The sequence below is a fragment of the Sorex fumeus genome, unplaced genomic scaffold, assembly GCF_029834395.1.
Source record: "Sorex fumeus unplaced genomic scaffold, SorFum_2.1 ptg000130l, whole genome shotgun sequence".
Taxonomy (NCBI): domain Eukaryota; kingdom Metazoa; phylum Chordata; class Mammalia; order Eulipotyphla; family Soricidae; genus Sorex; species Sorex fumeus.
Genome location: NW_026606187.1, coordinates 4,302,065 through 4,328,861, shown reverse-complemented (window position 1 = coordinate 4,328,861; position 26,797 = coordinate 4,302,065). Strand labels below are relative to the sequence as shown.

The following is a 26,797-nucleotide window of genomic DNA, read 5'->3' as shown; positions in this document are numbered from 1 at the left end:
AGGATTGGCAGAACATTAGATGAAGGACAACCATGTGAGCAAGCAGGGTTCCGCAAAGGATTCAGCACCATCGACCATATCCACACGATAACCAAGCTCATTGAGGTTTCTCAGGAGTTCAAGATGCCGCTCTGCTTAACGTTCATTGATTTAAAGAAGGCCTTTGATTCTGTTGAGACGGAAGCGGTCATTGAAGCCCTAGCCAATCAGGGCATTCAAGCCCAATACATCAGGATCCTCCGTGAGCTCTATTGCGGATTCACTACCAGGATCTCACCGTTCTACAAAGAAGTGATCGTTGATGTCAAGAGAGGGGTGCGGCAGGGTGATACCATTTCACCGAAACTCTTCAGTGCCACCCTCGAGAACGTCATGCGACGACTGGAATGGGAAGGAATGGGAGTGAAGATAGATGGTCGGCAATTACACCACCTCCGCTTTGCTGATGACATTGTTTTAATAACACCAAACATCAGCCAAGCGGCACAAATGCTGGCCGACTTTGACCGTGAGTGTGGAAAGGTAGGACTACAGCTGAATCTTACGAAGACAATGTTTATGAGAAATAGCCTTGTTCCTGACGCCCCATTCGCTCTCAATGGAAGGACCATCTCCGAATGCAACAGCTATGTCTACCTAGGTCGAGAGGTCAACATGACAAATGACCTGGCACCCGAGCTGCGCAGGAGGAAGAGAGCGGCTTGGAACGCCTTCAAGAACGTCGAAGAAATAGCTAAGAGGACGAAGAACCTCCAGCTCCGGGCACATCTCTTTGATTCCACTGTTCTTCCTGCATTAACATATGCCTCAGAGACCTGGGCCCTACGCAAACAAGATGAGAACGCTATTCAGGTCTCCCAAAGAAGAATAGAAAGAGCTATGCTTGGAATATCACGTTTCACTCAAATGAGAGAACGAATCCGGAGTTCTGACATCCGTCGACGATCAAGGATCAGGGACGCTGTCTCATTTGCCAAGGTGTCGAAAATCAGATGGGCTGGTCACGTAATGAGATTTAAAGACGACCGTTGGACTAGAGCTGTTACTGATTGGATTCCACGGGATGTCAAAAGACCGCGTGGCCGCCCACCTACCAGATGGTCAGACTTCTTCGTCAAGATCATGAACGATCGGTTTGAGGCCCTTCATGTTCCCGGAGCAAACAGATGCCATTGGGCTACACTAGCACGCGACAGGGACAAATGGAGACGTTACTGGCGCCCGCTTGAGCAAATCGATGACTAACGGGAAGTTAAGTGATTAAGTGAACCCTGTAAGCAGCAGAGCCCTCACTTGCTCTGGACCCCTGGGACAGGGCAGAGGCTGCACAAACATGCATGACTTCCTCAGGTAGCCTTTACTATGAAGATGACATCTGAGTGAAAGATGAGAGCCTGAGGGCCAGAGAGATAGTACAGTGGGTAGGACACTTGCCTTGCACATAGCTGATCATATCAGTCTAATCATGGTCCCCTGAACACCGCCAGTAATGATCCTCTGAGTTCAGAGCCAGGAGTAAGCCCTGAGCTCCACCAGATGTGACCCCAAAACAAACAAACAAATAAGAGACAGGGTCCAGAGACATTGGGGGAACAAAATTTGCTGGCAGTGGAAAAAGTCTGCAAAGTACTCAACCTCAATGTGTTGGGGCAGCAAGGAGAGATATGTGTGCTTGGAGCTGAGTGGTGGGGAGGGTGATGGGAGCACTCAGAGAGGTATGGGGAGCACAGGGAGCAAGTGGGAAGACGAGGCTGCTTCAAGCCTGGTAGGTCCACATGTACTGAGTTTTATTCCCAAATGGGAAGTCACTGGCGGGGTGCCAGCAGAGAAATCAAACCATCTGACTTAAATTTATCCCAGATTCCCTGGTATTGGGGAAACATCATCTCTTCCCTGACTGGTCTTTCTTCATCCGCAAAGGAGTCACGGGACTGACGATCTGGTTTGGGGCTGAGGTGGGGAAGAGGTGGGTCTATACACTTTGATTTGGGGGGGCTTTAGACCCAAGCAGACCTCCAAGATGTCCAGAGGCCACTTTGGGTAGAATCCTGGGCCCCTGGGTCTCACTCTTGTAAAGAACTTTGATTAGTTCACTTGCTCTCCCAAATCCCACCTAGTAAAATAACAGGTTGGTACCAAGGTTGCTTTTCCCAGATGGGTTACTCGGAGCACGGCACATAGGAAGGTTCTGGAAATGACTACTAAATTGACCCTTTCATCTCCTATTTCGCAAGAGTCCTTTTGGACTACCCACTCTCATCAGACACCAGTTCTGCCCCGCCCCCCGCGCCCCCCTCCCCCATAGAATTAGTTTTTATCCATTTGTTTTCTGCCATTGATATCAGGTGCCCTTGAAGCAGACCTGTAGTTTGTTTTTTTTCTTTTTTTTTCTTTTTGGGTCACACCCGGCGATGCTCAGGTGTTACTTCTGGCTTTGCACTCAGGAATCACTCCTGGCGGTGCTCAGGGAACCATATGGGATGCTGGGATTCGAACCTGGGTCGGCTGCATGCAAGGCAAATGCTTTATCCGCTGTGCTATTGCTCCAGCAGTCCTGTAGAGTTTGTTAGCAAGGAGCTTCAGCTTCTCGGCTTAGGACATTTCTCTCTCTCTTGGCAGGTTTAAAGATCTCAGATTTGTTCGCACAGCAGAATTACTGGCAGGAAAGTTGCCTCTGCAGCCTCATGAATATCAAGAAGTGATTGAGAAACACTGTCTGGAAGCGCATAAGATTCTTCTCAACAAGTCAGTAGCTGGCCACAGTCTCCTAAAGACTAAAGAGTCCATGAAGGGAAAACTGGTTTCTAGCCCAGGGATTGCATCATTGATGACTTTCTCCAAACTCCTCCTGACCCCCCCCCCCCCCATTTCCACTCCCCAGCAGTCTCTCAGATTCTTTCAGAAACTCATTATTACAGGAGTTTCTGAAACTTCCACTCCCTTTCTCTGAAACCCTTTATAAGACACTACTACCTAGATTATAAGTAAGTAAGTAAGTAAGTAAAGGCCCTCCCGTTGATCGTTGATTTGCTCGAGCGGGCCCAGTAACGTCTCCATTGGAGACTTTGTTGTTACTGTGTCTGGCATATCGAATACTCTCGGTAGCTTGCCGGGCTCTCCGAGAGGGGCGGAGGAATCGAACTCGGGTCGGCCATGTTGGCCGCTTGTAAGGCGAACGCCCTACCCGCTGTGCTATCGCTCCAGGCCCTAGATTATAAGACTATGTATTTTTTTTAGTCATTGACGTTTATTTTATTTTATTTTATTTTTTGTTTTTGGGTCACACCTGGTGATGCTCAGGGGTTACTCCTGGCTCTGCACTCAGGAATCACTCCTGGAAGTTCCTGGGGGACCATATGGGATCTGGGTGAGCTGCATGCAAGGCAAATGTCCTCCCCACTGCACTATCGCTCGGACCCCACAAGACACTATATTTGAATAACTCCTTTTCAGGTGCTCCAGATAAACCACTACAAATTTCCAAGATAAGAGGGTTTCAGTCACTTAGACAATTTATTCGCAAATGCCTGCAAGATTTTTTTAATATCAAAAAAAACATGAAAATTCTAATGTTTCTATTACCAGATCACTGTCACTGTCCTCCACTGTTCGTCAATTTGCTTGAGCAGGCCCAGTAACGTCTCCATTGTGACACTTGTTACTGTGTTTGGCATATCGAATACATCACGGGTAGCTTGCCAGGCTTTGCTGTGCGGGCGAGATACTCTCAGTAGCTTGCTGGGCTGAGGAATCGAACTCAGGTCGGCCATGTTGGCCGCTTGCAAAGCAAACACCTTACCCACTGTGCTATGGCTCCAGCCCCTATTACCAGATAAAAAAAATACATAATGTATGTAATAGCTGACACAAAGTAGTTGCTCAGTAAATCTCTACAACTTTGACTATTACTAGTAGTGGTTTTCTACTAACCATCAGAAAAGAGATGTGACTGGATGACAAGACCAGTGATTTTCACTGGGAATTAGAACTTGGAGCAAGTAAAAAGAAAGAAACAATGAGGCATCCGTATCATCTATGAGTATTCACATTTCTCTATTATCTTCTAAACAGCCACTGCTATATGGACTATCTTCTTCTTAGTTTTCTTCCCTTTCTCCTTTTTCTCTCATGAAGTCTGAATCAGAGGATAAGCCTTGGCCAGGGAGAGAAGGTAGAACATTCCAGTTCTTTATACCTCTGCAACCCAATAACAATAGCTTATACCCCTCCAAACTCCTGTTTATTATCAACAGTCCAAACACACTTTCAACAGGACATGCCACCGACACCTTCTGGATACTGGTGATGGAAGGATAGAGTCTTCATTTAATTAAGTCTTCCTGCTTTTTTCTCCCAGGAAAGTAGTGTTAACAGATGAGGTGGCCTGGGATCTGTCCTCCCGTTGTTCATCGACTTGCTCGAGCGGGCCCAGTATTGTCTCCATTTTGAGACTTGTTGCTGTGTTTGGCATATTGAGCCCTCCTGGGGCATTGAAGAATATTTTGCTTCTGTTGCATCCTTCATGGCACTCCAGCTTAGAGAGATGGTCATTAAGTCTCTCATCACGGGTACCTTGCCAGGCTTTGCCGAGCAGGCAAGATACTCTCAGTAGCTTGCTGGGCTCTCCAAGAGGGATGGAGGAATCGAACCTGGTTGGGCCGGACTGGCTGTGTGCAAGGCAAACACCCTACTGCTGTGCTATCGCTCCAGCCCGACCTGGGATCTAAAATGATGAATTTGCAAAGCTGCTTGGTGGAAAATGAGCCATTTGCCTTTTCATCAAGGGCAGGAAGATGGCTAATGGGATTTTTCAGAGCTTAGGAAAGGTTCTTACTTTGATGCTTTTGTGTCTTTACAGATGGATCCCCGCATGTACCCAGATTTTTACTTCACAGAAGCACCATTGGGTCCATTTTGCTCCCAGGAGCGAGTATGAGCCCTCCCGGGGCATTGAAGAATATTTTGCTTCTGTTGCATCCTTCATGGCACTCCAGCTTAGAGAGATGGTCATTAAGTCTCTTGAGGACCTTGTCTCTTTTTTCATGATTCATAAGGTTTGTAGGCCCTGGCAAGTAGGCCCGTTTAGAAGGAAGCTAACCCAGAGAATCAGGATTCTCTTATGGAATTCTTCACCTGAGATACTAGACATCTACTAAATTGGTAAAAACCCATTAAAGTAGGCCAGAGAAATTGTACAGAGGTTCAGGTGCTTTGTCTCGCATGCAACTGACCTGGGTTTGATCCCCAGCACCCCATATGGTCCCTCATGATCCTCCCATAAGCTAGGGTGTGAAATCCTTCCAAAACAAACTATAAAAGTAGAAAATAGTTAAGAAAATCAAAGGGACCAGATGGTCTTGCTCAGATGATTAGTATTAAAGAGCAAAGAAAGGGATTAGACAATCCCAAATGCAAATAAACCTTGAGACAGGATCAATAGAGCAGGGAAGTGACGGGTGAGTGAGGTAGAAGGGATCAACCCAACCAAGGGATACTAATGGAGGGACCTTGAAACACTGCTGGAAGGACTGGTGCAGTAGCTCTGCAAGTATAAAATAACCACCAATGCTACCATAAACTATGTATGATACCTCTATTTTAAGATTAATACATAAAGTAAATACAATTGAAGGGAAGATTGAAGAAAATACCTGCCTCACATAGTGGGAAGGTTGACTACTTTTTCATCTTCTATGTTTGTTATAAGGAGGATTTGAAAAATATCTGTTATCTCTCTTTGCTTAATATCTAGGAATGCTGGGGGTATCACTGTAGCACTGTCCTCCCATTGGTCATCAGTTTGCTCGAGCGGGCACCAGTAACATCTCGTCTCCATCGTGAGACTTGTTGTTACTGTTTTTAGCATATCGAATATGCCATGGAAGCTTGCCAGGCTCTGCCACGCAGGCTGAATAGCTCTCGGTAGCTTGCTGGGCTCTCCGAGAGGGACGCTGTGGGTATTCATTGCAAATATTGATATTTGACCTTTGCCTTGAAAGGGTAATCCTTTAAACACTTTGGTGGCCTAATTAACAACTTCCCTTATTAGAATGCTGTAATGAAGTCAAAATAAAAACTGATAACAGAGCCAGAGAGATAGTACCTTGAATGAGGCTAATCCCAGTTTGACCCCCACAGAACCACATATAGTTTCCTGAGCACCTTCAGGAGTGATCCCTGAGTACAGAGGCAGGAATAATCCCTGAGCATTGCCAGGTATGACCCTAAAACAAAATTACAACAACAAAAACATAAAAATACTAAGTCCCCATTTTCAGATCAACATGACTTTCCTGGAATCAAGATTTGTTTGGATGTTATACTTATGTGCACATTTCACCATAATAAAGCATAAAGAATTTAAATTACCGAGTTACAAAAGGCTTAATCCTAATTCCTTCCTCCCTCTCTCCCGCCCTCCCTCCCTCCCTTCATTCCTTCTTTCCTTCCTTTCTGTCTTTCTTTCTCTCCACCTCCACACACCCCACACCTTCTTTTCCCACACCCAGCAATGCTCATGGCTTGCTCCTGGTTCTGCACCCAGGAATGACTTCTGGTGAGCTTGGGGACCAGATGGATTCTGGGGATTAAACTCAGATCTGAGTGCAAGGCAAGCACCTTAGCCACTGTGCTATCTGTCCAATACTGAAATTCTAGCTATATTTTTGAATAAAGATAAGCAATTGACCTTTTTACTAAAAAAATATGTTCAAAGGATGCTAAAATCAAATAGCAGTGTTAGCTCTCTAAAGTAGTTCAGTATACAGATGTCATTGGAACTTTGCTAAAGATACCAAATAAATATCCATCTAAACTTCCACACAAATTTTATCTGAAGAAGGAAACAAACTTTTATCTGAAGAAGAGGAAATTGATGGATACATGCTACATAGTTAATAAATCATATAAAGGTAAAAAATAAATGCTCATCAAGAGTCAAACAGATCTAAAAGTATCTAGAATAAGTTACTTCAACAAGTGTCTTATAGCTGTCCTAATTTACTTAGACACTAAAGTTTATGAAAATCTAGTTTTATTAGTAGATTGTTTTGAGAATTAGAAATTTCTCCACATTTGGTCTGGAGAGATAGTACAGCAAGTAAGGTACTTTCCTTGCATGAGGCTAATCCAGGTTTGATCCCTATCACCACATATGATCTTCCTAGGCCTGCCAAGACTGATCTCTGAGCACAGCTGGGTATGGTCCAAAAACCAGAAAAATAAAACTAAAAATATCTCCTCATCAATATTTCTGTTATGGGTAGGTTGTCATCTTGAATGTCTAAATTTTACTATTACATAAATTAACAATTGCATTTGAGGTGCACAGATAATATGTTTTGGGGGACAGTCTACAAATTTTTGAGTACCTACTATGTATTAAATGATAGTTTAAAAATATTTTGAAGGCAATTTATACACAGATACTTCCCTCAGTGATAAGTTGTACAAACATACCCCAAAGAAAGAAAGAAAAGAAAAAAGAAAAAAGGAAGGAAAGAAAGAAAATAACTTGAGAATTAGAAATATAGAAGTACATAAGTGGAAGAGATGATACATTATTAAGGCTTGTGGTTACTTCCCAGAAAGAAAGGATTTCGAGTTGGATTTTGAAGGATGGAAAGCGCTTAAAATAATACATCATGTTCATTGAACATTATCTGCAATAGCCACAAGCTAGAAACAACCTAAGTGCCCATGAGCTGATAACTGAATAAACACGGTGATTGCTGCTAAGCAATAAAAGATGAGATCCTGCCATTTTCAGTTACTTGGATTTAAGGCAGGAGTTTTCAGTTGCCCATCTGCTGACCAATGTCTACCTATAGAAATTTCCTACTGGTCCACAAAAAAAATTGTTTCTTAACATGTGAAATCTGGTTTTTGTTATACTGTAGGACTGTAGCACTGTCCACCCATTGTTCATCAATTTACTCGAGCAGGCACCAGTAATGTCTCCATTGTGACACTTGTTGTTACTATTTTTGGTATGTAGAATACATCATGGGGAGCTTGCCAGGCTTTGCCACGCAGGCGGGATACTCTTGGTAGCTTGCAGGGCAATGTTACTAAAATTAGTATATAAATATTCTTATTACAAATAATGCTTTTGTTTCTGCTTTATTGGATTGTGGATTAATTCTCCTATTTTCACTAGTCTTGGAAGAAAAAAGGTCAAACACCACTGATATAGAGGGTATTATACAAAATTGGAATGAAATCAAACAAAATCAAACGTGATTTTGTTTATTTGTGGTACATAGAGAAGACAGAGGCAAATGAACTAAATATAAAACTATAAGATCAAATTGTTGATCATATAAAGATAGATTTGGATTTTTAGTGGTCTGAATAGTTTAATTTTGTATAAATGGACATTAACTTATAATGGCACACACCCATAATAGTGGAATGTCATCTCATTTGAAATGAAAAAAAAAAAAAGAAAAGGAAAAGAGACAGGACTATCTAAGCAAAGTAAAAATACCAAATCTAAGTTTTGTTGAAGAGTTAAAGGGTGACCAGTTAGAGGATGAATAGTTTTATCCAGCCTTTTCTGGTGTCCTGCTGTATTAGGAATGGATTAAGATTTACTCTCTTGGGCCAGAGCAATAGTACAGTGGGTAGGGTGTTTGCATTGCACGTGGCTGACCGGGTTCAATTCCTAGCATCCCATATGGTCCCTCAAGCACTGCCAGGAATAATTCCTGAGTGCAGAGCCAAGAGTAACCCCTGAACATCACTGTGTGTCACACACACACACACACACACACAGACACACACACACAAAAAGATTCACTCTCTGGATTTTGGAAGACCCCATTTTCTGATAATGTTATATTGTTTTCTCTTGAAGGGTGGGAATGATTTTGAAGAACCCTATGAAGAGATGAAATTCTTTATGCCCCAGCTAATCATGATCAAACTTGAAGTCAAAGAACCAAATATTGTCTTTAATCCTTCTTTTGATACTTGCTGGCAGTTAATACATAACTCTTTCTTGGAAATTATTAAGCAATCCACGGGGATCCCCAAGGTATCGTATTTACCCATTTGTATTATTGTTTTTGTTTGGGGGCCACACTTAGCTGTGCTCAGGGCTTACTCCTGGCTCTGTGTTTAGACACCAATTTTTCCCCCGCCCCTCCTCTTACTACCCCTCCCCCACTTCCTTGCATCTGGATGTTGGACGCTCTTACATACTCTCATCTCTTTATAATCCTGTACATAAAGAGCACATGATTAGAATTGGTGGTTGTAAGGAAGCATGTGAAGCCAGAAACTCCAGTTGATTTCACCAGAGAACTCTAAATTTGGGGGTTTTGAACCCAATTAAGCCTAGCTAACAAGAAAACGGTATGTGATGGGGGTGGGAGTGGGGGACACAGTAGGAGGCTCTCCTACATCCAATATCCCAAGGAAGGAAGTGAAAGAGAAGACCCTGTAATTTCGACTCGGGGACAGATCAAGTGCATAGCATTAGAATCCTCCTTCACTGCTGTTGATCCATGTTGTTTGCACGCAGCTGGGACGGGACAGCCCAGGATTCCTGTGGCTGCTACTGAAAAAAGCCCAGCAGGACTGGGCAGGAGTTTTGGTGGCTCATAGTGCTCAGAAGACTGGTCACAGGTGACAGCTTGTAATGTGTGAAAGCTGGACCCAGGAGCATGCCAGTGACTTTTCAGGCTGTCAGTAAAAGCAGCCCAGGCTCAGAACTCTCCACATAGACATGCCACAGACCGGACCCTCCGACTCACTTAGAATTGGGTTGTGAAAGCTGAAGTGAACAGTTCCTCAGGCAGAACATATTAAGCAATTTTAATAGGAACAGACACTTCTATCTCTCACCAGTCCCACTTACTTTAGGTTAAACATGGGTAATAGGGGCTGGAGAAATAATACAGAGTACTATCAAGAGTAGTCACTTGGGTGAGGTAGGGGCACTTACCTTGCAAGTGGCTAACCTGGGTTCAATCTCCAGCACCCTGTATGGCCGCTCCAGGCTCTAACAGGAATGATCCCTGAGCACTGAGCATTGCTGGGTGTGGCTCAGAAAGGAAGGAAGGAAAGTAGAAAGGCAGGAAGGCAGGAAGGCAGGAAGGCAGGAAGGCAGGAAGGAAGGAAGGAAGGAAGGAAGGAGGGAAGGAGGGAAGGAGGGAAGGAGGGAAGGAGGGAAGGAGGGAGGAGAAGGGAAGTGAGGGCGGGCTAAAAGAGCAGAAAGGAAATATGGAAGGAAGGAAGGAAGGAAGGAAGGAAGGAAGGAAGGAAGGAAGGAAGGAAGGAAGGAAGGAAGGGGGAGGAAGGAAGGAAAGGGAGGGAGGGAAAAGGGAAGAAGAAAAGGAGGGAGGAAGGAAGGAAGGAAGGAAGGAAGGAAGGAAGGAAGGGGAGGGAGAAGGGAAGAAGAAAAGGCGGGAGAGAGGAAGGAAGGAAGGAAGGAAGGAAGGAAGGAAGGAAGGAAGGAAGGAAGGAAGGGAGAGGAAGGAAGGAAAGGGAGGGAGGGAAAAGGGAAGAAGAAAAGGAGGGAGAGAGGAAGGAAGGAAGGAAGGAAGGAAGGAAGGAAGGAAGGAAGGAAGGGAGGGAGGGAAGGGAGAGAGGGAAGGAAAGAGGGAAGGAGGGAGGGATGGAAGCGGGGAAGGAGAGAAGAAGGAGGAAAGGAAGGAAACCAGAGAAACATGAAGACTATAATAGTGACTGAAATTAACAGGGGTGCAGGAGAGGCATAAATAAAATGAAACGGGGTAGACTAAGAACAAGATTTTTCAAAACTAAAAATACAAAGCAAATTTGATTGCTTATTTTTGTTTTGGGGGTCACACCCAACTGTTCTCAGAGCTTAACCCTGGCTCTGTGCACAGGAACCACACTTAGAAGTTGATGTGGTGTCAGGGATTGAATCTGGCTTGCCAGTGTGCAAGGCGAATGTCCCCCCACCCATTGTACTGTGTCCCCAGCCCCCCAAAATCCATGTATTATCTCTTCAATCCCCAAGGCTTAGTTCGTCAGCATTAGCAGCCCTGTCTGCGTACTTTCATGATCAGAAGTAGATATTGATGCAATGACTAAAGGGGACTGCTTGACTGTTCTCTCCCTGGTGGGGGCACTCTCTCAGAGTGCGTGCAAAGTGCCAGCATCAAAGTCATGGGCTGGTGTAAAGATCAAGAGTGATGAACCCAAATATCCGGGAATCAGAGAGCCGGGGCTAAGCAGAAAACAATATATGGCCTGAAAGAGAACTGTTATTTGCGAATCCTCAACTCACGGTTACTTATAGGCTGCAGTGCCCAGGGGAAAACATGCACCAGTACAACAGAAGAAGTTTACTTCTCCTTTTGATTGAATACTCTTCTCCTCAAGAAACAACTCACTGATCTTGCCTGCATGTCGTCTGTTGCATGACCTGAATAGACCAGTTGTGATGCCCTAATCCAAGAAGTTCAGACTGTGAGCTTTAAGTAGGGAGCCTGACATCCATTGGGGGTCTGGGGGCCCATCTAAGAACTTGACTTGGAAGCAGCAGCGGGATCTGAAAAATGAGTCATCCAACTTAGAGGGGGAGGGAAAGAGAGGTAGAGGGAACCCCAAGGTAAGTCCAAAACGAAACTAAACTATCTAATTAAAGTAAAATAAATGCATCTGGTGTTCCTGCAAATGACTCCATAACAGGAGTTTTGTTTATTTGGGGGTCAATTTTGGCAGGGCTAAAACTCCTGGTTGAGTGTTCAGGGGTTACTCCTAGTGGTACCCAGGAGACCTGGTGGTGCTAGGGTCTCAGGGATGCATTATAGGTACTCCAACCTGCTGAGCTTTCAGCCCTTGGCAAGAAAGTTAACATTTTGGTGCCTAATCTTTTGTCTTGAGGATGTCTTAGAATAACTCCCAAAGTGGTTTCTATTCTTCAGGTGGAAGCAATCCTGTTCCCTGAGTTGAAAGGATGCAATCTGAATCTTAGGACTGTTAACCCTGAAGAAAGTCTGGTTTCTGATTTTGTGAAACAGACTTTTGAGGTCTTTCAGAAAAATCAAGTTGGTCCAAACAAGTAAGTTGATTTAGTTATATCTTGGAATTTTTGGTATGGTTTATGAGTTCTTAACTTTCATCAATTCAGCAAAACCTGGTCTCACACACCTGTGTGATATGTAATAAAGAGGGTCAAAACTTAACATTGATGTAACTATCCCCAATTTTCAGATAAGAAAAAACAAAACTCATTTTTCCAATGTTACTTACCATAGTAAAGAAAAAGAAAAGTCAGAATTCAAATTTGATCACGTGTTCACCTCCTTTAGCTGAAACTCATGGAGCGAATGGGTTCTGGTACTGAGAAGTCTCTGGGTTTTATTAAAATAACAATGCATGTTCCACTTACTCTTTTTGGTTTGGGGGTCACACTCTGCTGTTCTGGTTCCTGGGTGCTATTCCCAGCCCTGTGCTTAGGGTTAGCTCATGGCAGTGCTCAGGGGATTATGAGGTGCCAGTGATCCAACAAGGGTCTACCACATGCAAGGCAAGTGCCTAACCTATTATACTATATCTTGGGTCCTGTATACCATGTACTATGCTGCATCTTCAGCAGGGTCTGGGCCAGCACCTGTTAGTGAAATGCTGATATTTCTGCAGTGAAAACTCCAGATATTCTTATAAAATAGCTTTCTATTGGCCTGGGCCTGCTTTTGCTAGCAACTGAGTCTGGAAGCAGTCTTCTGTGTTTAGAGTATTTTAGACCTAGTGGTTAAAGAAAAGGACTGAGGACCTAAGTGCTGATTGCTTCTTCAGTTGCACACTGCAGAAGAGCTGGTAGTCACTTGGGTGAGTAACCACTGACTCCAGCTAACCATATAATCTCAGTACCTCCAAACTGGGATTCTTTAGAGTGGAGGGACTGTCATTAAAATATGCCATAAGTATACTGGGGTTGAACCTATAGTGGGTAGGTATTTGCCTTGCATGCCGTTCACCTGGGTTCAGTCCCTGGCATCCCATATGGTTCTCCAAGCCGTGCCAGGAGTGACCCTTGAACACTGAGCCAGGAATAAACCTGGGCACCTCCAAGGTGAACCCCCCAAATTGCCATGGATACTGTGAGAGGGCTGGAGCGATAGCACAGCGGGTAGGGCGTTTGCCTTGCACAAGGCCGACCAGTGTTGGATTCCTCTGCCCCTCTCGGAGAGCCCAGCAAGCTACTGAGAGCACGGCAAAGCTTGGCAGCTCCCCATGGTGTATTCTATATGCCAAAAACAGTAACAAGAAGTCTCACAATGGAGACGTTACTGGTGCCCACTTGAGTGAATTTATGAACAATGGGAGGACAGTGCTACAGTGCTACGGTGGGTGAGGGGCTTGCTTTTCTCTGGTTCCATCTCTGACACCACTGTGGTTCCCCAAACACCACCAGGAGTGATCTCTGAGTGCACACCCAGGAGTGAGCCCTGAACACAGCCAAGTGGGGCTCAAGACTCAGGGGAAAAAATGCCATGGATAGCAGTGTCCTATGACATATTTGGCCACACCAATCCAGAGTTTCTCAACTGGGGCTCTCAATAGTTGAGCTCTCAGCATTCTGTATTGAGAGAGGTGGGAGGAGTGCCTGATGCCTGGTTGAATGTTTACAGCATCTCTAAACGGCTACCTAGCCCGGGCTACTTCTACCTCTCTCTATCAGTAGGGCCTTTCCCTGGTGTTATAACCCCAGGTGTCCCCAGTCACTGCCATTATGTCCCTTGTGGGTAAAATCATCTTTGGCTGAGAACTACCAATTCTCAGTTTGTAGTTTGAGAATCTTGGGCTCCTGTTTGGATGCTCTACTCTCATGATTTTGATTTGAAAACTTCTATTTGAAGTCTCTGCTCTCCCCATTCATGAACTCTGATTTGTCTTTATAGACTGACAATCCAAGAGTCTTATGGAATTATACCCATCATGATCACGATCACGATCATCCTGTTGTTCGTCGATTGCCTCGAGCAGGCACCAGTAACGTCTCCTTCATCCTAGCCCTGAGATTTTAAAGTGCCATATTCAAGGCCCTTTCAGGGTTAGGAGAATGAGACCCATCATTGTTACTGGTATTTGGCATATTGGGTACACCACGGGGAGTTTGCCAGACTCTGCCATGTGGGCAGGTTACATTCGGTAGCCTGGCAGGTTGTCCAAAGTAAGAATGAGATAAGATGTCACGCACTTCTGGATCTTGGCCATTGATGGGATTACACGGTGCGGTGGGGGGGGGGGGGGTGTCAGTTGGTCAGTTGGTGGGTGTGACCCCTGCCTACTGGAAGATGGAGGGTCTGGGTGGAGGGTGCTCAGCCCCGATCCGAGCAGGCTTGGAGATTTCAGCCCTGGGACCCACATGCCTTTGTTCCTCTGCCAGTACCTTCATGCTTGTGGAGAGTGGTCTCAGCATGGTTGTGGCTGGTTCTGGAGGTCTTCAGCTGCTGGAGCTCCACTTGGGGTGGGGAGGGAAACTCAACCTGCCCTCCTCCAAGGGGCCCTGGTGAGGACAGCCAGGCGCCGGAGCAGGAGACTGTGCTGTTCTGGGTCTTGGCCGTTGATGGGATTATACGGCGCGGGGGGGGGGGGGGGGAGGGGGGGACTGGGCAGGGGTGTCAGCTGGTGGGTGTGACCCCTGCCTACTGGAAGATGGAGGATCAGAGGATCTGGAATTATACCCATGGTTCCCACAAAGTTAATTTTACCTACTATATATCATCTTTGTTTTAATTTAAATCTGAGCCAGAACATCCTAAATCCATTCTTCATCTTGGGGGAAATAGTCTCAGCCATTTTTTTTTGCTTGATCTGATAACAGAGGGAAAGGTAAAGGTAAAGGCCCTCCCGTTGATCATCAATTTGCTCGAGCGGACCCAGTAACGTCTCCATTGGAGACTTTGTTGTTACTGTGTTTGGCATATTGAATACGTCACGGGGAGCTTGCCAGGCTCTGCCGTGCGGGCGAGATACTCTCAGTAGCTTGCCAGGCTCTCTGAGAGGGGCGGAGGAATCGAACTCGGGTCGGCCATGTTGGCTGCGTGCAAGGCAAATGCCCTACCGCTGTTCTATCGCTCCAGCCCAACAGAGGGAAACTTACTTTTATTTAATATATACAGGTTCAATCTTATAAGGTGCTCTCATTACCACTTAAAGACACTGACTTTTGGAAAGAAAAAATATCTTGTCCAATTTCACGCAGCTAGATAATCACAATACTTGGATACTTGGAATTCAGACTCTAAAATTCCCTATTCACAGTACCTTGTGCCACTTTTATTTCTCTTGGATTGGTATGTATATTTTGTGATATATCTGCATTTGCTATTATGATTGATCTGATTTGGTGATATTTTTGTATGCTTATTTTATTTTCTTTAATACGGAAGATACTTAAATGTGTACAAACAGTATGATGATTTACTGAATAATATGGCAGAGCAAAACATCACTGAATTCCTGAAAGAACATCACGAAATTGAGGATTTTGTAACGGTAGGTGATACTACTTGATATTTCCATATCTTGATAACTTGTGCTGCAATCTAATGAATAGGCAATATTGTCTTTGTTAATTTATATATATGTACATTATGTGTATGTATGTATATATACATATATAAAATGTATTCAACATTGGAGTAGATGGGAATGTGAGGATGAGAGCAAACCCATAGAAGCAAAAGGCAAATTAAGCTACTGAATATATTCCTTTCTACAGAGAATAAAAAGCATAAAAATGCGAAGAAATCAAATTGCATCTATGCACATTACTGTGCCATTGGCCATGTTCTGCCTTGATGCCATGATTCTGAATTATGAGCTCTGTGAGCGAGCCCAGAATCTTAAAGACCGTTTGATACAATTCCAAGTAGACATCAACCGGGACACCAATACCAGGTACATTATTGCATGCGGGGGAAATAGCACTGCTATTTGGAACAGGATGGAAAAGTGGCCCAAACCTGCTCCTTTTAGCAAGGATCAGACAGGACTCATGTTGTTGGTATTGTTTCTGGTGCCAAGTAAAGAATGACAGGAAACTCAGGTGTACGCTGGTTGAGTGGTAGGGAGATGGTTACATGGGGCTTGGAGTAGGCAGGTGGAAACATCTTCTGGTGCTTCTCTAACTTTTTTGGCAACTTCTGAGAGATGCTGCTTTGGGGTTGTGGCAGTCTGGGTTCACAGCCCACGTTGGGCCATCTAGAGCACACACACACACACACACACACACACACACACACACACACACACAGTGTGCCTACAGTTTTAGCCTTTTCTGGCTTCTGTTGTCTCAATCCGGAACTCCAGTCTTCAAACTTCATTTGAGTGAGTATTTACTGTAACTAGCTGTATATTATTAGTTTAGGCATTTTGAGTTGGAAAGGACTGATTAAAGTAGAACAGAGAATTTGGGGGTCCTTTGTTGGAAAGTTCAAGAGTTTGTGTTTCAAGATCTTAACCCTGAAGTTAGGAGGTAACCTCCCCCTTACCTTTCTTCTTATTGTCTCTGTGCTCAGACAGGCTCTCCTTAGATCACCAGACCCCAGCAGTTCCAAGCTTCCAGCCTCCCAAGGTTTCCATCTAGAGGGGGGAAGGAGTCCTTTTCTTTTTTATTTCACTGTACTTTGTGCATCAGACTAATGTGGTTGACCAATCCAAAACAAAACACCATAACCAAGAGTTTGGCAGATCTGAGTGACATTCCCATCTCTGAGGGGTCTCAGTCCCACCCAAAACATGTGAATGGCGAAAGATGTTGGGGGATTTGGGTTTGGTCCATCAGAAAAGGAAATGGGAGCTGCAGACTCAGGATCCCAACAAACTGCTACTTGAGTGTCTCTTTGAATCAACATGTATAAGAAAAAGTGATAGTTTTCTTCTTGTTTTATTCTAAGTATGACTCTTACCCAATCTATATAAGTAAGGTGCATATATGAGCTTTGAGGCCAGAGAGATAGTCCGGGGCTTAAGACGCTTCCTTGTGTGCAACTGGCCTGGGTTTGACAACCATGTTACTCCTGCTCCACCAGAAATGATTCTTGAGCACAGATCCAGGAGTAGTTCCTGAGCACTACTGAGTGCAGGTCAACTCTCCTCCACCCCCACCCCCAGCGTAAAAGCTAACCAGGAAGAACAAAACAACCCAGGAAGAATATGAGCTTTGGAGAGAGTCAGGGAGATAGTTAAGATAGTAAGCAGTTTGTCTGAGGCCCCAAAGGTTTTTATTTTGTTTCTTTTTTTGTGTTTTGACCATACCAGGTAATGCTCAACATTTACTCCTGGCCCTGTGGTCAGGGATTATTCTTCGCTGTGTTCCAGGGCCCATATTGGGAGCTGGGGATCAAACTCAGGTTCACCTCATGCAAGACAAATGCCCTACCCATTGTACTATTGCTTTGACCTCTATAAATAAAGATTTTAACAAGAATATGAGCTTTGGGTTCAGTTTAACCAGCTCAGATCTTGTTTTTGCTCTAGGCACCATGTTGTTTTGGAAAATGTTGCTTAACTTTACTTTTCTCATTATAGATATAGATTAAAAAAAGAGTCCCTACCTCTCAGGATTGTTGTGAAGGTTAAATAATCATACATCTAAGTACATGTCATATAAAATATATCAGCTATTATCACCATCACTACTATCATTATTCCCAAAGTGTTGTGTGCCTGTGAATATCAGCCATTAAGGGCTTGCAACTGAAGTAAAATCAGAAAAAAGTTCCTAGTTTCTAAATAAAAATCATGTAGCATAAGAGGTCTTAAAAGAAAAGTACATTAAACAATGCTGCTGGTGGTGTATATTCAGTGATGACAACGCTGATGGTGGTGATATTTTTCTCTGTAGCATTTGTAATCAGTACAGCACAATTGCAGACAAAGTGAGTGAGATTCCAACCAACACCGAGGAGCTGGTACATCTCATTGCATTCTTAAAGAGATCCAGTGACGTCACTGTGTTTAGACTCAGGAGGCAACTCAGGGATGCAGTTGAACGGCTAGAGTTCCTGATGGACTATGCAGATTTGCCCCGTAAGTTCAATGCCATACATGTATGTGTCATAGATGTACATGTATACGTATTACGTATGTATGGGAATATATATATGTGTGTATATATATATATACATACATACAATACACACATATATGGTAAGGAATCAGTGGAGTGGAGGGGAGAGAATTAGCAATTCTACTGCTAAATATCAACATCAGGAGAACTTCTGATCAAGGGTATCCTGTATACTAGCAGCAATAGTTCCACACTCTTACCCACAAGAATTTAAGTCAAAGAAAATCTTGTTTGACAAAATGAATAACATGTAAAAACTTGACTAGCTCTTTGTGGCCTGTCTTGATGTGTTGTATCTGATGTTCCTGGAAAAGTGACTTCCTAATACAGATTCCTCTTTATAAATAGCTAGATTTCATTCATCTGTACTCTTAATATTGAAGAGATCAGAGCACTTTACTTGGCCTGGCACATTTTTTTAATTCAAGAACTCAATTTATTATAAGCCAGATAGTAAAGAGATGTTTTAAAATATGAAACAGCCCTTAAAGTATTTTGGTTTGCTTTTAAAATATTAAGTAGTTGCCAAAATTTGTTGTAAGTATATTGTTCATTTTATGTTCTCTTTCTTTTTTTCATTTCAAAATAAATTTATATACTCTTTGTTTTGTTTTTGGCCTGGGACATTTTAAAAAGAAAGAAATGTCCTGAAGCCCCTTTGGGTCAAGTCAGTATTGAGTAAGGACCGAGTTCTAAAGGAAAAGTCAAGAGACTCTCCATAACCTGAGCTTCTGAGCCTTTTTCTCTCTGGAAAGAACTGTGAATTGTCTGGTACTCACAGTGGGTTGGGAGAGGGCTGAAGGAGGGAAGTGTGTGGGTAGGGTGAAAAGTGGTCCCTAATCAACCGTTTGCACACTTATGAGCTATGCTCTTAACCATATGAACACTGGACCCTCTCACTGTGATCTTTGCCTCTTAAATTGCCAAGGGTCAAGAGGGAAGCTGGGAATTTACTTCCTCAGTGCTGTGAGATGGACAGGACGTCTCTCACCGATTGTACTTTACCATCATTTTATCAAAAGGGAAACTGAGACAGAGTTTCGTGAAATAGGTTAGAGGGCAACCAGACCTGCAGCTCAGGTTTCTGCTACGTCCAAATGTTGCGTGGGATGGAACTGAAGCACAGCAGTTTGAATATAGTCTTTGTTGTTGAGTGGTCCTGGGTTTGTATTATGTTCTCCTGCCTTCTAGCAATGTGACCTTGACTTAAGTTCTTTGTTTCCCAACTGTGAAAAGGGGCATGATAGCATTTATTTCCCTTCTAGCTTGGCTCTCAGTAAGTGCTGGGTAAATGCTAGGCTCTTCATTGCCACCTGCTCCTTGTTTCTGTTGACCTCTTACGATGCTGAATTAATTCCCTCTGTGTTGGTGCCTCGGTCACGGAGCCACTTCGTATGTGTCTTACAGAAGAGGATATCAAGCTGAACAGCACTCTGTTCCTCTGGCCAGACCAGATTGAAGACGTGTTTGAGAGCAGTCAAAACCTGCTTCTCGGCAAGAGGGATCAAGCAGAGATGGACCTAATTAGAAGGTACAGAGAAAGGTTGTGTTCGAAATGATGCTGGGCTGTATAACATATATTAGAGCTGAGGATGTAGCTCAGTGAGAGAGACTTGCCTCACAAGTTGAGAGAATGAAGGGGAGGAGGGGGAGAGAGGGGTGGAACTGAGAGAGAGGGGGAGGGAGGGAGGGAGGGAGGCATAGGGAGAGAGAGAAAGAGAGAGTGGGAAGGAGGGAGGGAGGTTTAGGGAGAGAGAGAAAGAGCCTGGAAGGGAAGGAGGGAGGGAGGGAGAAAGAGGGAGAGAGGGAGAATGAATTTTGCAGGTTCTTTCTTTCATCGTAAGTGGATGAGTTCTAGCATCCAGCATGAGGACTGAGGCTGTGGCCCTGTAAGTGGCCCGTGGTACTCAGGGACCTTCAGGAACACAGCCAGTGTTTCTAGAGGACCCCTGTGGTTCTGGGGATTGAATTTGAGTAAGCTACATGCAAGGCCTCCTCCTTAACGCCTATACAATTTCTCCGGCCTCTGTTAGCTTTTCAATACTAAAGCAGGTACATTTACCATTGGCATATTATGGATCTGGGGCATGGAAAGGTTAAGCAACTGACCAAGCTGCCCTACCTACTATATGATGAGGAAGGGATGAACCAAATTTGTCCAACTCCAGACCTATTCACCTACTGTATTGTACCTCATTATGAAAAGAGAGAAATAAATCTCACACCTGTTTTGTCTGAAAAAATAGATATTAGGAAATGTCTTCCCTGATCAGTCAAGCAAAAGAAACCATCCATTTCTATTTGCCAGTTACTCTGTCTTGTTCTGTATTCTTCAGAGCATTTATCACTAACACTTGGATCACTTGATCACTTGACTTCCCGTTAATCATCGATTTGCTCGAGCGGGTGCCACTAACGTCTCCATTTGTCCCTGTCGCATGCTAGTGTAGCCCAATGGTGCCTGTTCATTCCAGGAACATGAAGAGCCTCAAACTTTCAGGGTCTTGAGGAAGAAGTCTGACCATCTCGTAGGTGGGCAGCCATGCAGTCTTTTGATGTCCCGTGGAATCCAGTAGGTAACAGCTCTAGTCTAGCGGTCTTCTCCAAATCTCATTACGTGTCCAGCCCAAATGATTTTTGACGCTTTGGCAAATGAGACAGTGTCCCTGATTCTTGACCTTTGATGGAGGTCGGAACTCTGAATTCTTTCTCTCATTTGACTGAAGCGTGATACTCCAAGCATAGCTCTTTCGATTCCTCTTTGGGAGACCCGAATAGTGTTCTCATCCTGTTTTTGTAGGGTCCAGGTCTCTGAGGCATATGTTAATGCAGGAGAACAGTGGAATTAAAGAGAAGTGCCTGGAGCCAGAGGTTCTTTGTCCTCTTAGCTATTTCTTCAATGCTCTTGAAGGCGTTCCAAGCTGCTCTCTTGCTCCTGAGCAACTCAGGTGCCAGGTCATTTGTCATGTTGACTTCTCGACCTAGGTACACATAACTGTTGCATTCAGAGATGGTCATTCCGTTGAGAGCGAATGGAACATCAGGAACAAAACTGTTTCTTATAAACATTGTCTTCATGAGATTCAGCTGTAGTCCGACCTTTCCACACTCATAGTCGAAGTTGACCAGCATTTGTGCCACTTGGCTAATGTTTGCTGTTATTAGAACAATGTCATCAGCGAAGCGGTGGTGGTGTAGTTGCCGACCGTCTGTCTTCACTCCCATTCCTTCCCATTCGAGTTGTCGCATGATGTTCTCAAGGGTGGCACTGAAGAGTTTCGGTGAAATGGTATCACCCTGCTGAACCACTCTCTTGACATGGATGATCACTTCTTTGTAGAATGGTGAGATCCTGGTAATGAATCTGTAATACAGCTCAGGAAGGATCCTGATGTATTGAGTCTGAATGCCCTGATTGGCTAGGGCTTCAATGACCGCTTCTGTCTCAACAGAATCAAAGACCTTCTTTAAATCAACAAACGTTAGACAGAGCGGAATCTTGAACTCCCGAGAAACCTCAATGATCTTGATCACTAACAAAAATATCTTATTTTGGAGCTGAAGAAATAGTATAATGAATATGGTGCTCACCTTGCATGTGGTGAATCTGGGTTCAATTCCTGGTACCTACCTATATGGTAGGGACCATCAGCTCCATCAGGCGTGACCCCTGAACATGGAGTAAACCCCGAGCCTTTCCAGATGTGGTTAAAAACCTTTATCTCTGTGTAATTTTATCTGTCAGTGAATTTATCTATTAATTTGGGATATATACCATCTTTTATGCACACATACACTTTCACAGAAAAAGTCTGAAAATGTTTGCCTACAAATAGGATCCCAGCAGAGACATCTCGGGGGAGTGGGATTATAAGTAGTGGATAGAAAATAGAGAGATGAAGTTTCAGTTTCTGAGATCAGTCAGAAGGAGACGGACAAACATAAAATTGCACTCATTTGTGGGATATGGATAAAACCCCCCACAATATATAAATAATACCCAAAGACAGTAAAAAAAGGGGGGGGGCAGGAGGACTGGTTCACGGTTGGAAGCATGCCACCAAGGCTGAGGGGAAGTGGTGCAGTTAGGACAGAGAAGGGACCACTATGACAATTACAGTTGGACATAGACTGGACACAAACTGAGTGCTGAAAGGAGAGAAAGTGATATGCATGATCCCCTTTCAGTAAGAGTATTGCAGACCACAGTGCCTAAAAGGAAAAGGAGAGAGAGAGAGAGAGAGAGAGAGAGAGAGAGAGAGAGAGAGAGAAGAAAAGTGCCTGCTGTAGAGGCAAGCTACCGTGGCAGAGTGGGAGGGAAACTGGGACATTTGTGGCGGGAAATGTGCACTGGTGGAGGAATGGATGTTGGAATATTGTATGACTGAAACCCAATTCTGAAAGACTTTTTAACTGTAATCTCACAGTGATTCAATAAGAATCTTTTAAAGTTAAAAACGCTGAGCCAGTCAGTGTAGCGCGCATGCAGCCCCAGACATGTAAGGGCATCACAGACCTGTTATTGCTCAATCTCGGGTGGCTGAATGCCACTTGTCCCTCTAAGAAGTTGGGGGACGCCGATCGCTCGGGTGTCGCATAACTAGTTAGCTTGCCAGAGTCTCGTTCGTTATCGGAATTAACCAGACAAATCACTCCACCAACTAAGAACGGCCATGCACCACCACCCACGGAATCGAGAAAGAGCTATCAATCTGTCAATCCTGTCCGTGTCCAGGCCGGGTGAGGTAGGGCATTTGCCTTGCATGCAGCCAACATGGCTGACCCGAGTTCGATTCCTCCGCCCCTCTCGGAGAGCCCGGCAAGCTACCGAGAGTATCTCGCCTGCACGGCAGAGCCTGGCAAGCCACCCGTGATGTATTCGATACGCCAAATGCAGGAACAACCAAGTCTCCAATGGAGACGTTACTGGGCCCGCTCGAGCAAATCGATGATCAATGGGAGGGCCTTTACCTTTACCTTAAAGTTAAAAACAAGCAAACAAAACAAACAAAAAGATCAATTCTCCCAACATCCTGATGAATAGAGCTGATACTTTAGAAGTGTACAAAATGCCAAGTCCAGAGGTGATTGGGCTGTCCTTGCTTTCAGGTGCTTAGAATTTGAGTCAAGACTTGAAGGCTATAGCAAGGAATTGGATGGTTTTAGGAAACGTGAAGTGATGACGGCAGAGGAAATGAAGAACAATGTGGAAAAGCTCAACGAGCTGTCAAAGAACCTGGATCAGGCGCTAAAGGAATATGAGGTTTGGAGTCTTGGGATCGGGATGAACAACTCTACTACTCTCTCTTGTTTTGGTCCTCACTATTTTTTGCTCCAACATCACATTTCAGAAGGACAGTGTTGATTATCAGTTATTTTAATCACCTATTTTCATGCTGCTACATTCTTATTAGATTTTTTTTTGGTTATTGAATACACACACAGAAGAAATTGTAACAGAATAATTTCTCACCTGTAATGCATTAATTACTTGTTTGACAATGTGAAGAGGAGTTCACATATAATATGTTACTTTAGCTAATCAAAAAATATTTGGGGTAGGTACTATTACTATTTCCATTTACCTCTATTTAAAATAAATTTATAAATTAAAAAAAATTTTAGCTAGAGTAACTAAATAACTTGCCCTGAAGGTAACTGGTCAGTTCTTTAACTGAGCCAAATCTATGTAAAAAAGTGACATCATGTGAATAGCTCATGTACCGATAAAAATTGAAAGTGGGGAGCTATGTGCTTGATACAGTGGGAACAAAGATGATAAGATTGAACATCATCCTACAGAACCAAATCTCAACTGCCATGGTTTTTAGAGGTCAAAGGGCGCCCTCCTCACATGTGCCCATGCTCTCTTTCCCTCTCTTGTTCTCCAGGTGAATAGGCATCTTCCTCAACTTGGTTTTCCAAGCGCTGAGGAACTTGCCATGCTAACTTTAGGGGGTTAGAGAGCAGTTTACCCATTAAACATCCTCCCCCTTTGCCCTGCAGCTAATCAATAAGGAAGAGGAGCTGTTGGAGAAGGAGAAGAGTACCTTCCCTCTTCTGCGAACTTTGATGATCAACAAAGTGCCTTATGAGCAACTCTGGGTGACGGCCTATGAGTTCAGCACTAAGTCTGAGGAGTGGATGAACGGTATGCCCCCGCCTCACTGTGGGCACAGGAAGGGATAGGGCAATCGGCCCACCCCTTTGAAATAAGGAGTGGGCTTCAGATCCTGCCTGGGTTTTCTCACCTGACCACAGCACTTTAATTAGATCTGGATTTCATAATGATGTAAAATGGGGATAGATGAAAAAGCCCATCCCATTTCCAACGTAATACAGAAAAGGCAGCTGCCAAGGGCATGGATTGGGTGAGGCAGATAGTAGGCAATTAAGATGGCAGTTCTACAATTCTACTGCTCTGAGAAAGGTCACAGTAGGAAAGATATCTCTAAATGAGCCCCTTTTACTCTAGATTCCAGAGGTTTGAGTGGGCTGAGTCAGTAAATCTTAATAAGAATCAATTTAACATGGGGCAGTAGGTACTGAAGGACAGGGAAGAATGTAGACTGTATAGAGTTCGGGTAATCATGTAGCTTTTACCATCATGGAATAAAACAACTGGACATTTTGTTAGGGGGAAATTCTGTCGATTTGAATGCATTAAAGTTGAGTTTTCTGAAAATACCAGAATGGAAATATTAACCAGCAATAACAGCCTGTAGTTTATATATTTGGAGTTAGAATTTATATAGAGATTGTGGGTGTGTGGGGAGAGAAATAATGTGTAGGTTATAATTTAAAGTTATAATTACTGGGGAAAGATGTCTAAGAGCAGAAGATAAAATAAGAGATGATGAGGCTTGACCCATTGCTTCCAGTGCTTCAGGAAACAAAATAATGATGAACATGATTATTGGCAATATTTATTTTGTCTTTTTTGTGGGCATATCCAATGGCAGCACTCAGGGCATACCCTTGGCTCTGTTATTAAAGGTCACTCCTTGGTGGGCTCAAGGGACCATATGGGGTGCTGGAGATAGAACTTGATCAGCTGTGTGCAAGGCAAACACCCCACCCATTGTATTATTGCTCCAACTTCATTATTGCCAATTTTAAAAATACAAACTAAGATATTATGATCATTTTCTCAGAATTACTAAAAGTTAAGTGATTGAATTAAAGGATATTTATTAATAAGATATACATAAAGTTATTAAGATTTTTGTTATGGCTATTGCCTTTCAGAAAATTTATGACTTGTTGTTCTTCAAGCTATTTATAAGAGTCCCATTCTTCCTAACCCTCAACACACTTGGAAAAATTTGAAAGCTTAAACATGTTTTGCATAGCGGCTGTGCTCAGAGTTTACTTTCGGATCTGTGCTCAGGGATCTCTCCTGACAATTCTTGGGGAACCATATGTGGTGCCCTGGATTGAAATGGGGTCAGCTGTGTGCAAGGCAAGCACTTTACCCTCTATGCTATCCTTCAGTATCTTTCTTTGTGGGTTTTTTTTTTTTTTTTTTTGCTTTTTGGGTCATACCCGGCGATGCTCAGGGGTTACTCCTGGCTCATACACTCAGGAATTGCTCCTGGCGGTGCTCGGGGGACCATATGGGATGCTGGGAATTGAACCTGTGTCGGTATGTTGGCTGCGTGCAAGGCAAACGCCCTACCCGCTGTGCTATCGGTCCAGCCCCTCTTTGTGGTTTTTAAAGGGCATCTTGCCCTTTAATTGAATTTAAATATTGGGTAGTTGAATTCCTAGTTTTTTGAATGTTGCTAACCCCCCCTTATTTAAATAATTTAGTTTTGAATAATATTTTCACTGGTACTCTTAATTTTTCTAGGTACTCATAGCTTCATAAATAGAATTTTCCTTACTTATTATTTCACACTTTTTTAATGTTCATTTTCTCTCTTGATCAGCACACTTCCAAAGTGAACAATGATAATAATGGCACCTCTGTCTTATTTCTGATTTTAATGAGAGTTTTTCTAGAGTGTCACCTTTAAACACGATGCTCTATTTTAGGTTTGAGAAACAAACATTTTATGGTGTTAAAGTATTTATAATTTTACCAAAAGTCTTTACTGAAAATAGATGCTATGTTGTTATTTTTACTTTTAACTTTTAAAATTTATAGACAGTAAAACTGACATTTTGGCATATTGTTTTGCTAATTTTAACATGTTTATATTAATATAACCACCACCACAATCAGAAAATAGAATACTGAGTTGGAGAGAGAGTAAGCAGGTGGTGCTCAGACCTTACTCCTGGCTCTGTGCTCTGGGATTACTCCTGGCAGGGCTCAGGGTACATTATGGGGTGCTGGGAATTGAACCCAGGTCTGCCATGTGCAAGACAAACCTCTACCCACTGTACTATCTCTTAAGCTCATGGTAGTTTTTCAATAAGCAATTTTTAAGTAACGTAAAACGCACCAGAATGCCCATATCCCCATTCACGCATATTCCCCACTTACCCCACTTGTTAATATTTCACAGAATTCGTGGATTACTATGTAATACCCTATTATCACCTAAAATCAATACTTAATTTCATAACCCTGCTTGCATTATATACCTAGCATTGCTAGCCAGATAACTTAACTTTCTAATTTTCAAAATCCCCTCCAAGGCACCCACTATTGCCCCGCACCCCCACCCTGTGTTACAGGTGAGATGTTGAGGCTTAAGAGAGTTGAGCAGCGTACCTCGGGTTTCACAGGCT

The 26,797-nt window shown here is 43.5% G+C and overlaps 1 protein-coding gene across 1 annotated transcript in view; it reads left to right on the top strand.

Moving 5' to 3' along the window:
- The window catches only part of DNAH3 (dynein axonemal heavy chain 3), a 213,943-nt gene that overhangs the window by 23,260 nt on the left and 163,886 nt on the right, over nt 1–26,797 (top strand). The window contains exons 8-17 of the mRNA XM_056138888.1: nt 2,620–2,745; nt 4,859–5,054; nt 8,858–9,037; nt 11,901–12,037; nt 15,375–15,480; nt 15,707–15,885; nt 17,834–18,018; nt 19,466–19,589; nt 23,168–23,321; nt 24,065–24,209. Coding sequence (XP_055994863.1) covers nt 2,620–2,745; nt 4,859–5,054; nt 8,858–9,037; nt 11,901–12,037; nt 15,375–15,480; nt 15,707–15,885; nt 17,834–18,018; nt 19,466–19,589; nt 23,168–23,321; nt 24,065–24,209 — 1,532 coding nt within the window. The remainder of the gene's footprint in view (nt 1–2,619; nt 2,746–4,858; nt 5,055–8,857; nt 9,038–11,900; nt 12,038–15,374; nt 15,481–15,706; nt 15,886–17,833; nt 18,019–19,465; nt 19,590–23,167; nt 23,322–24,064; nt 24,210–26,797) is intronic.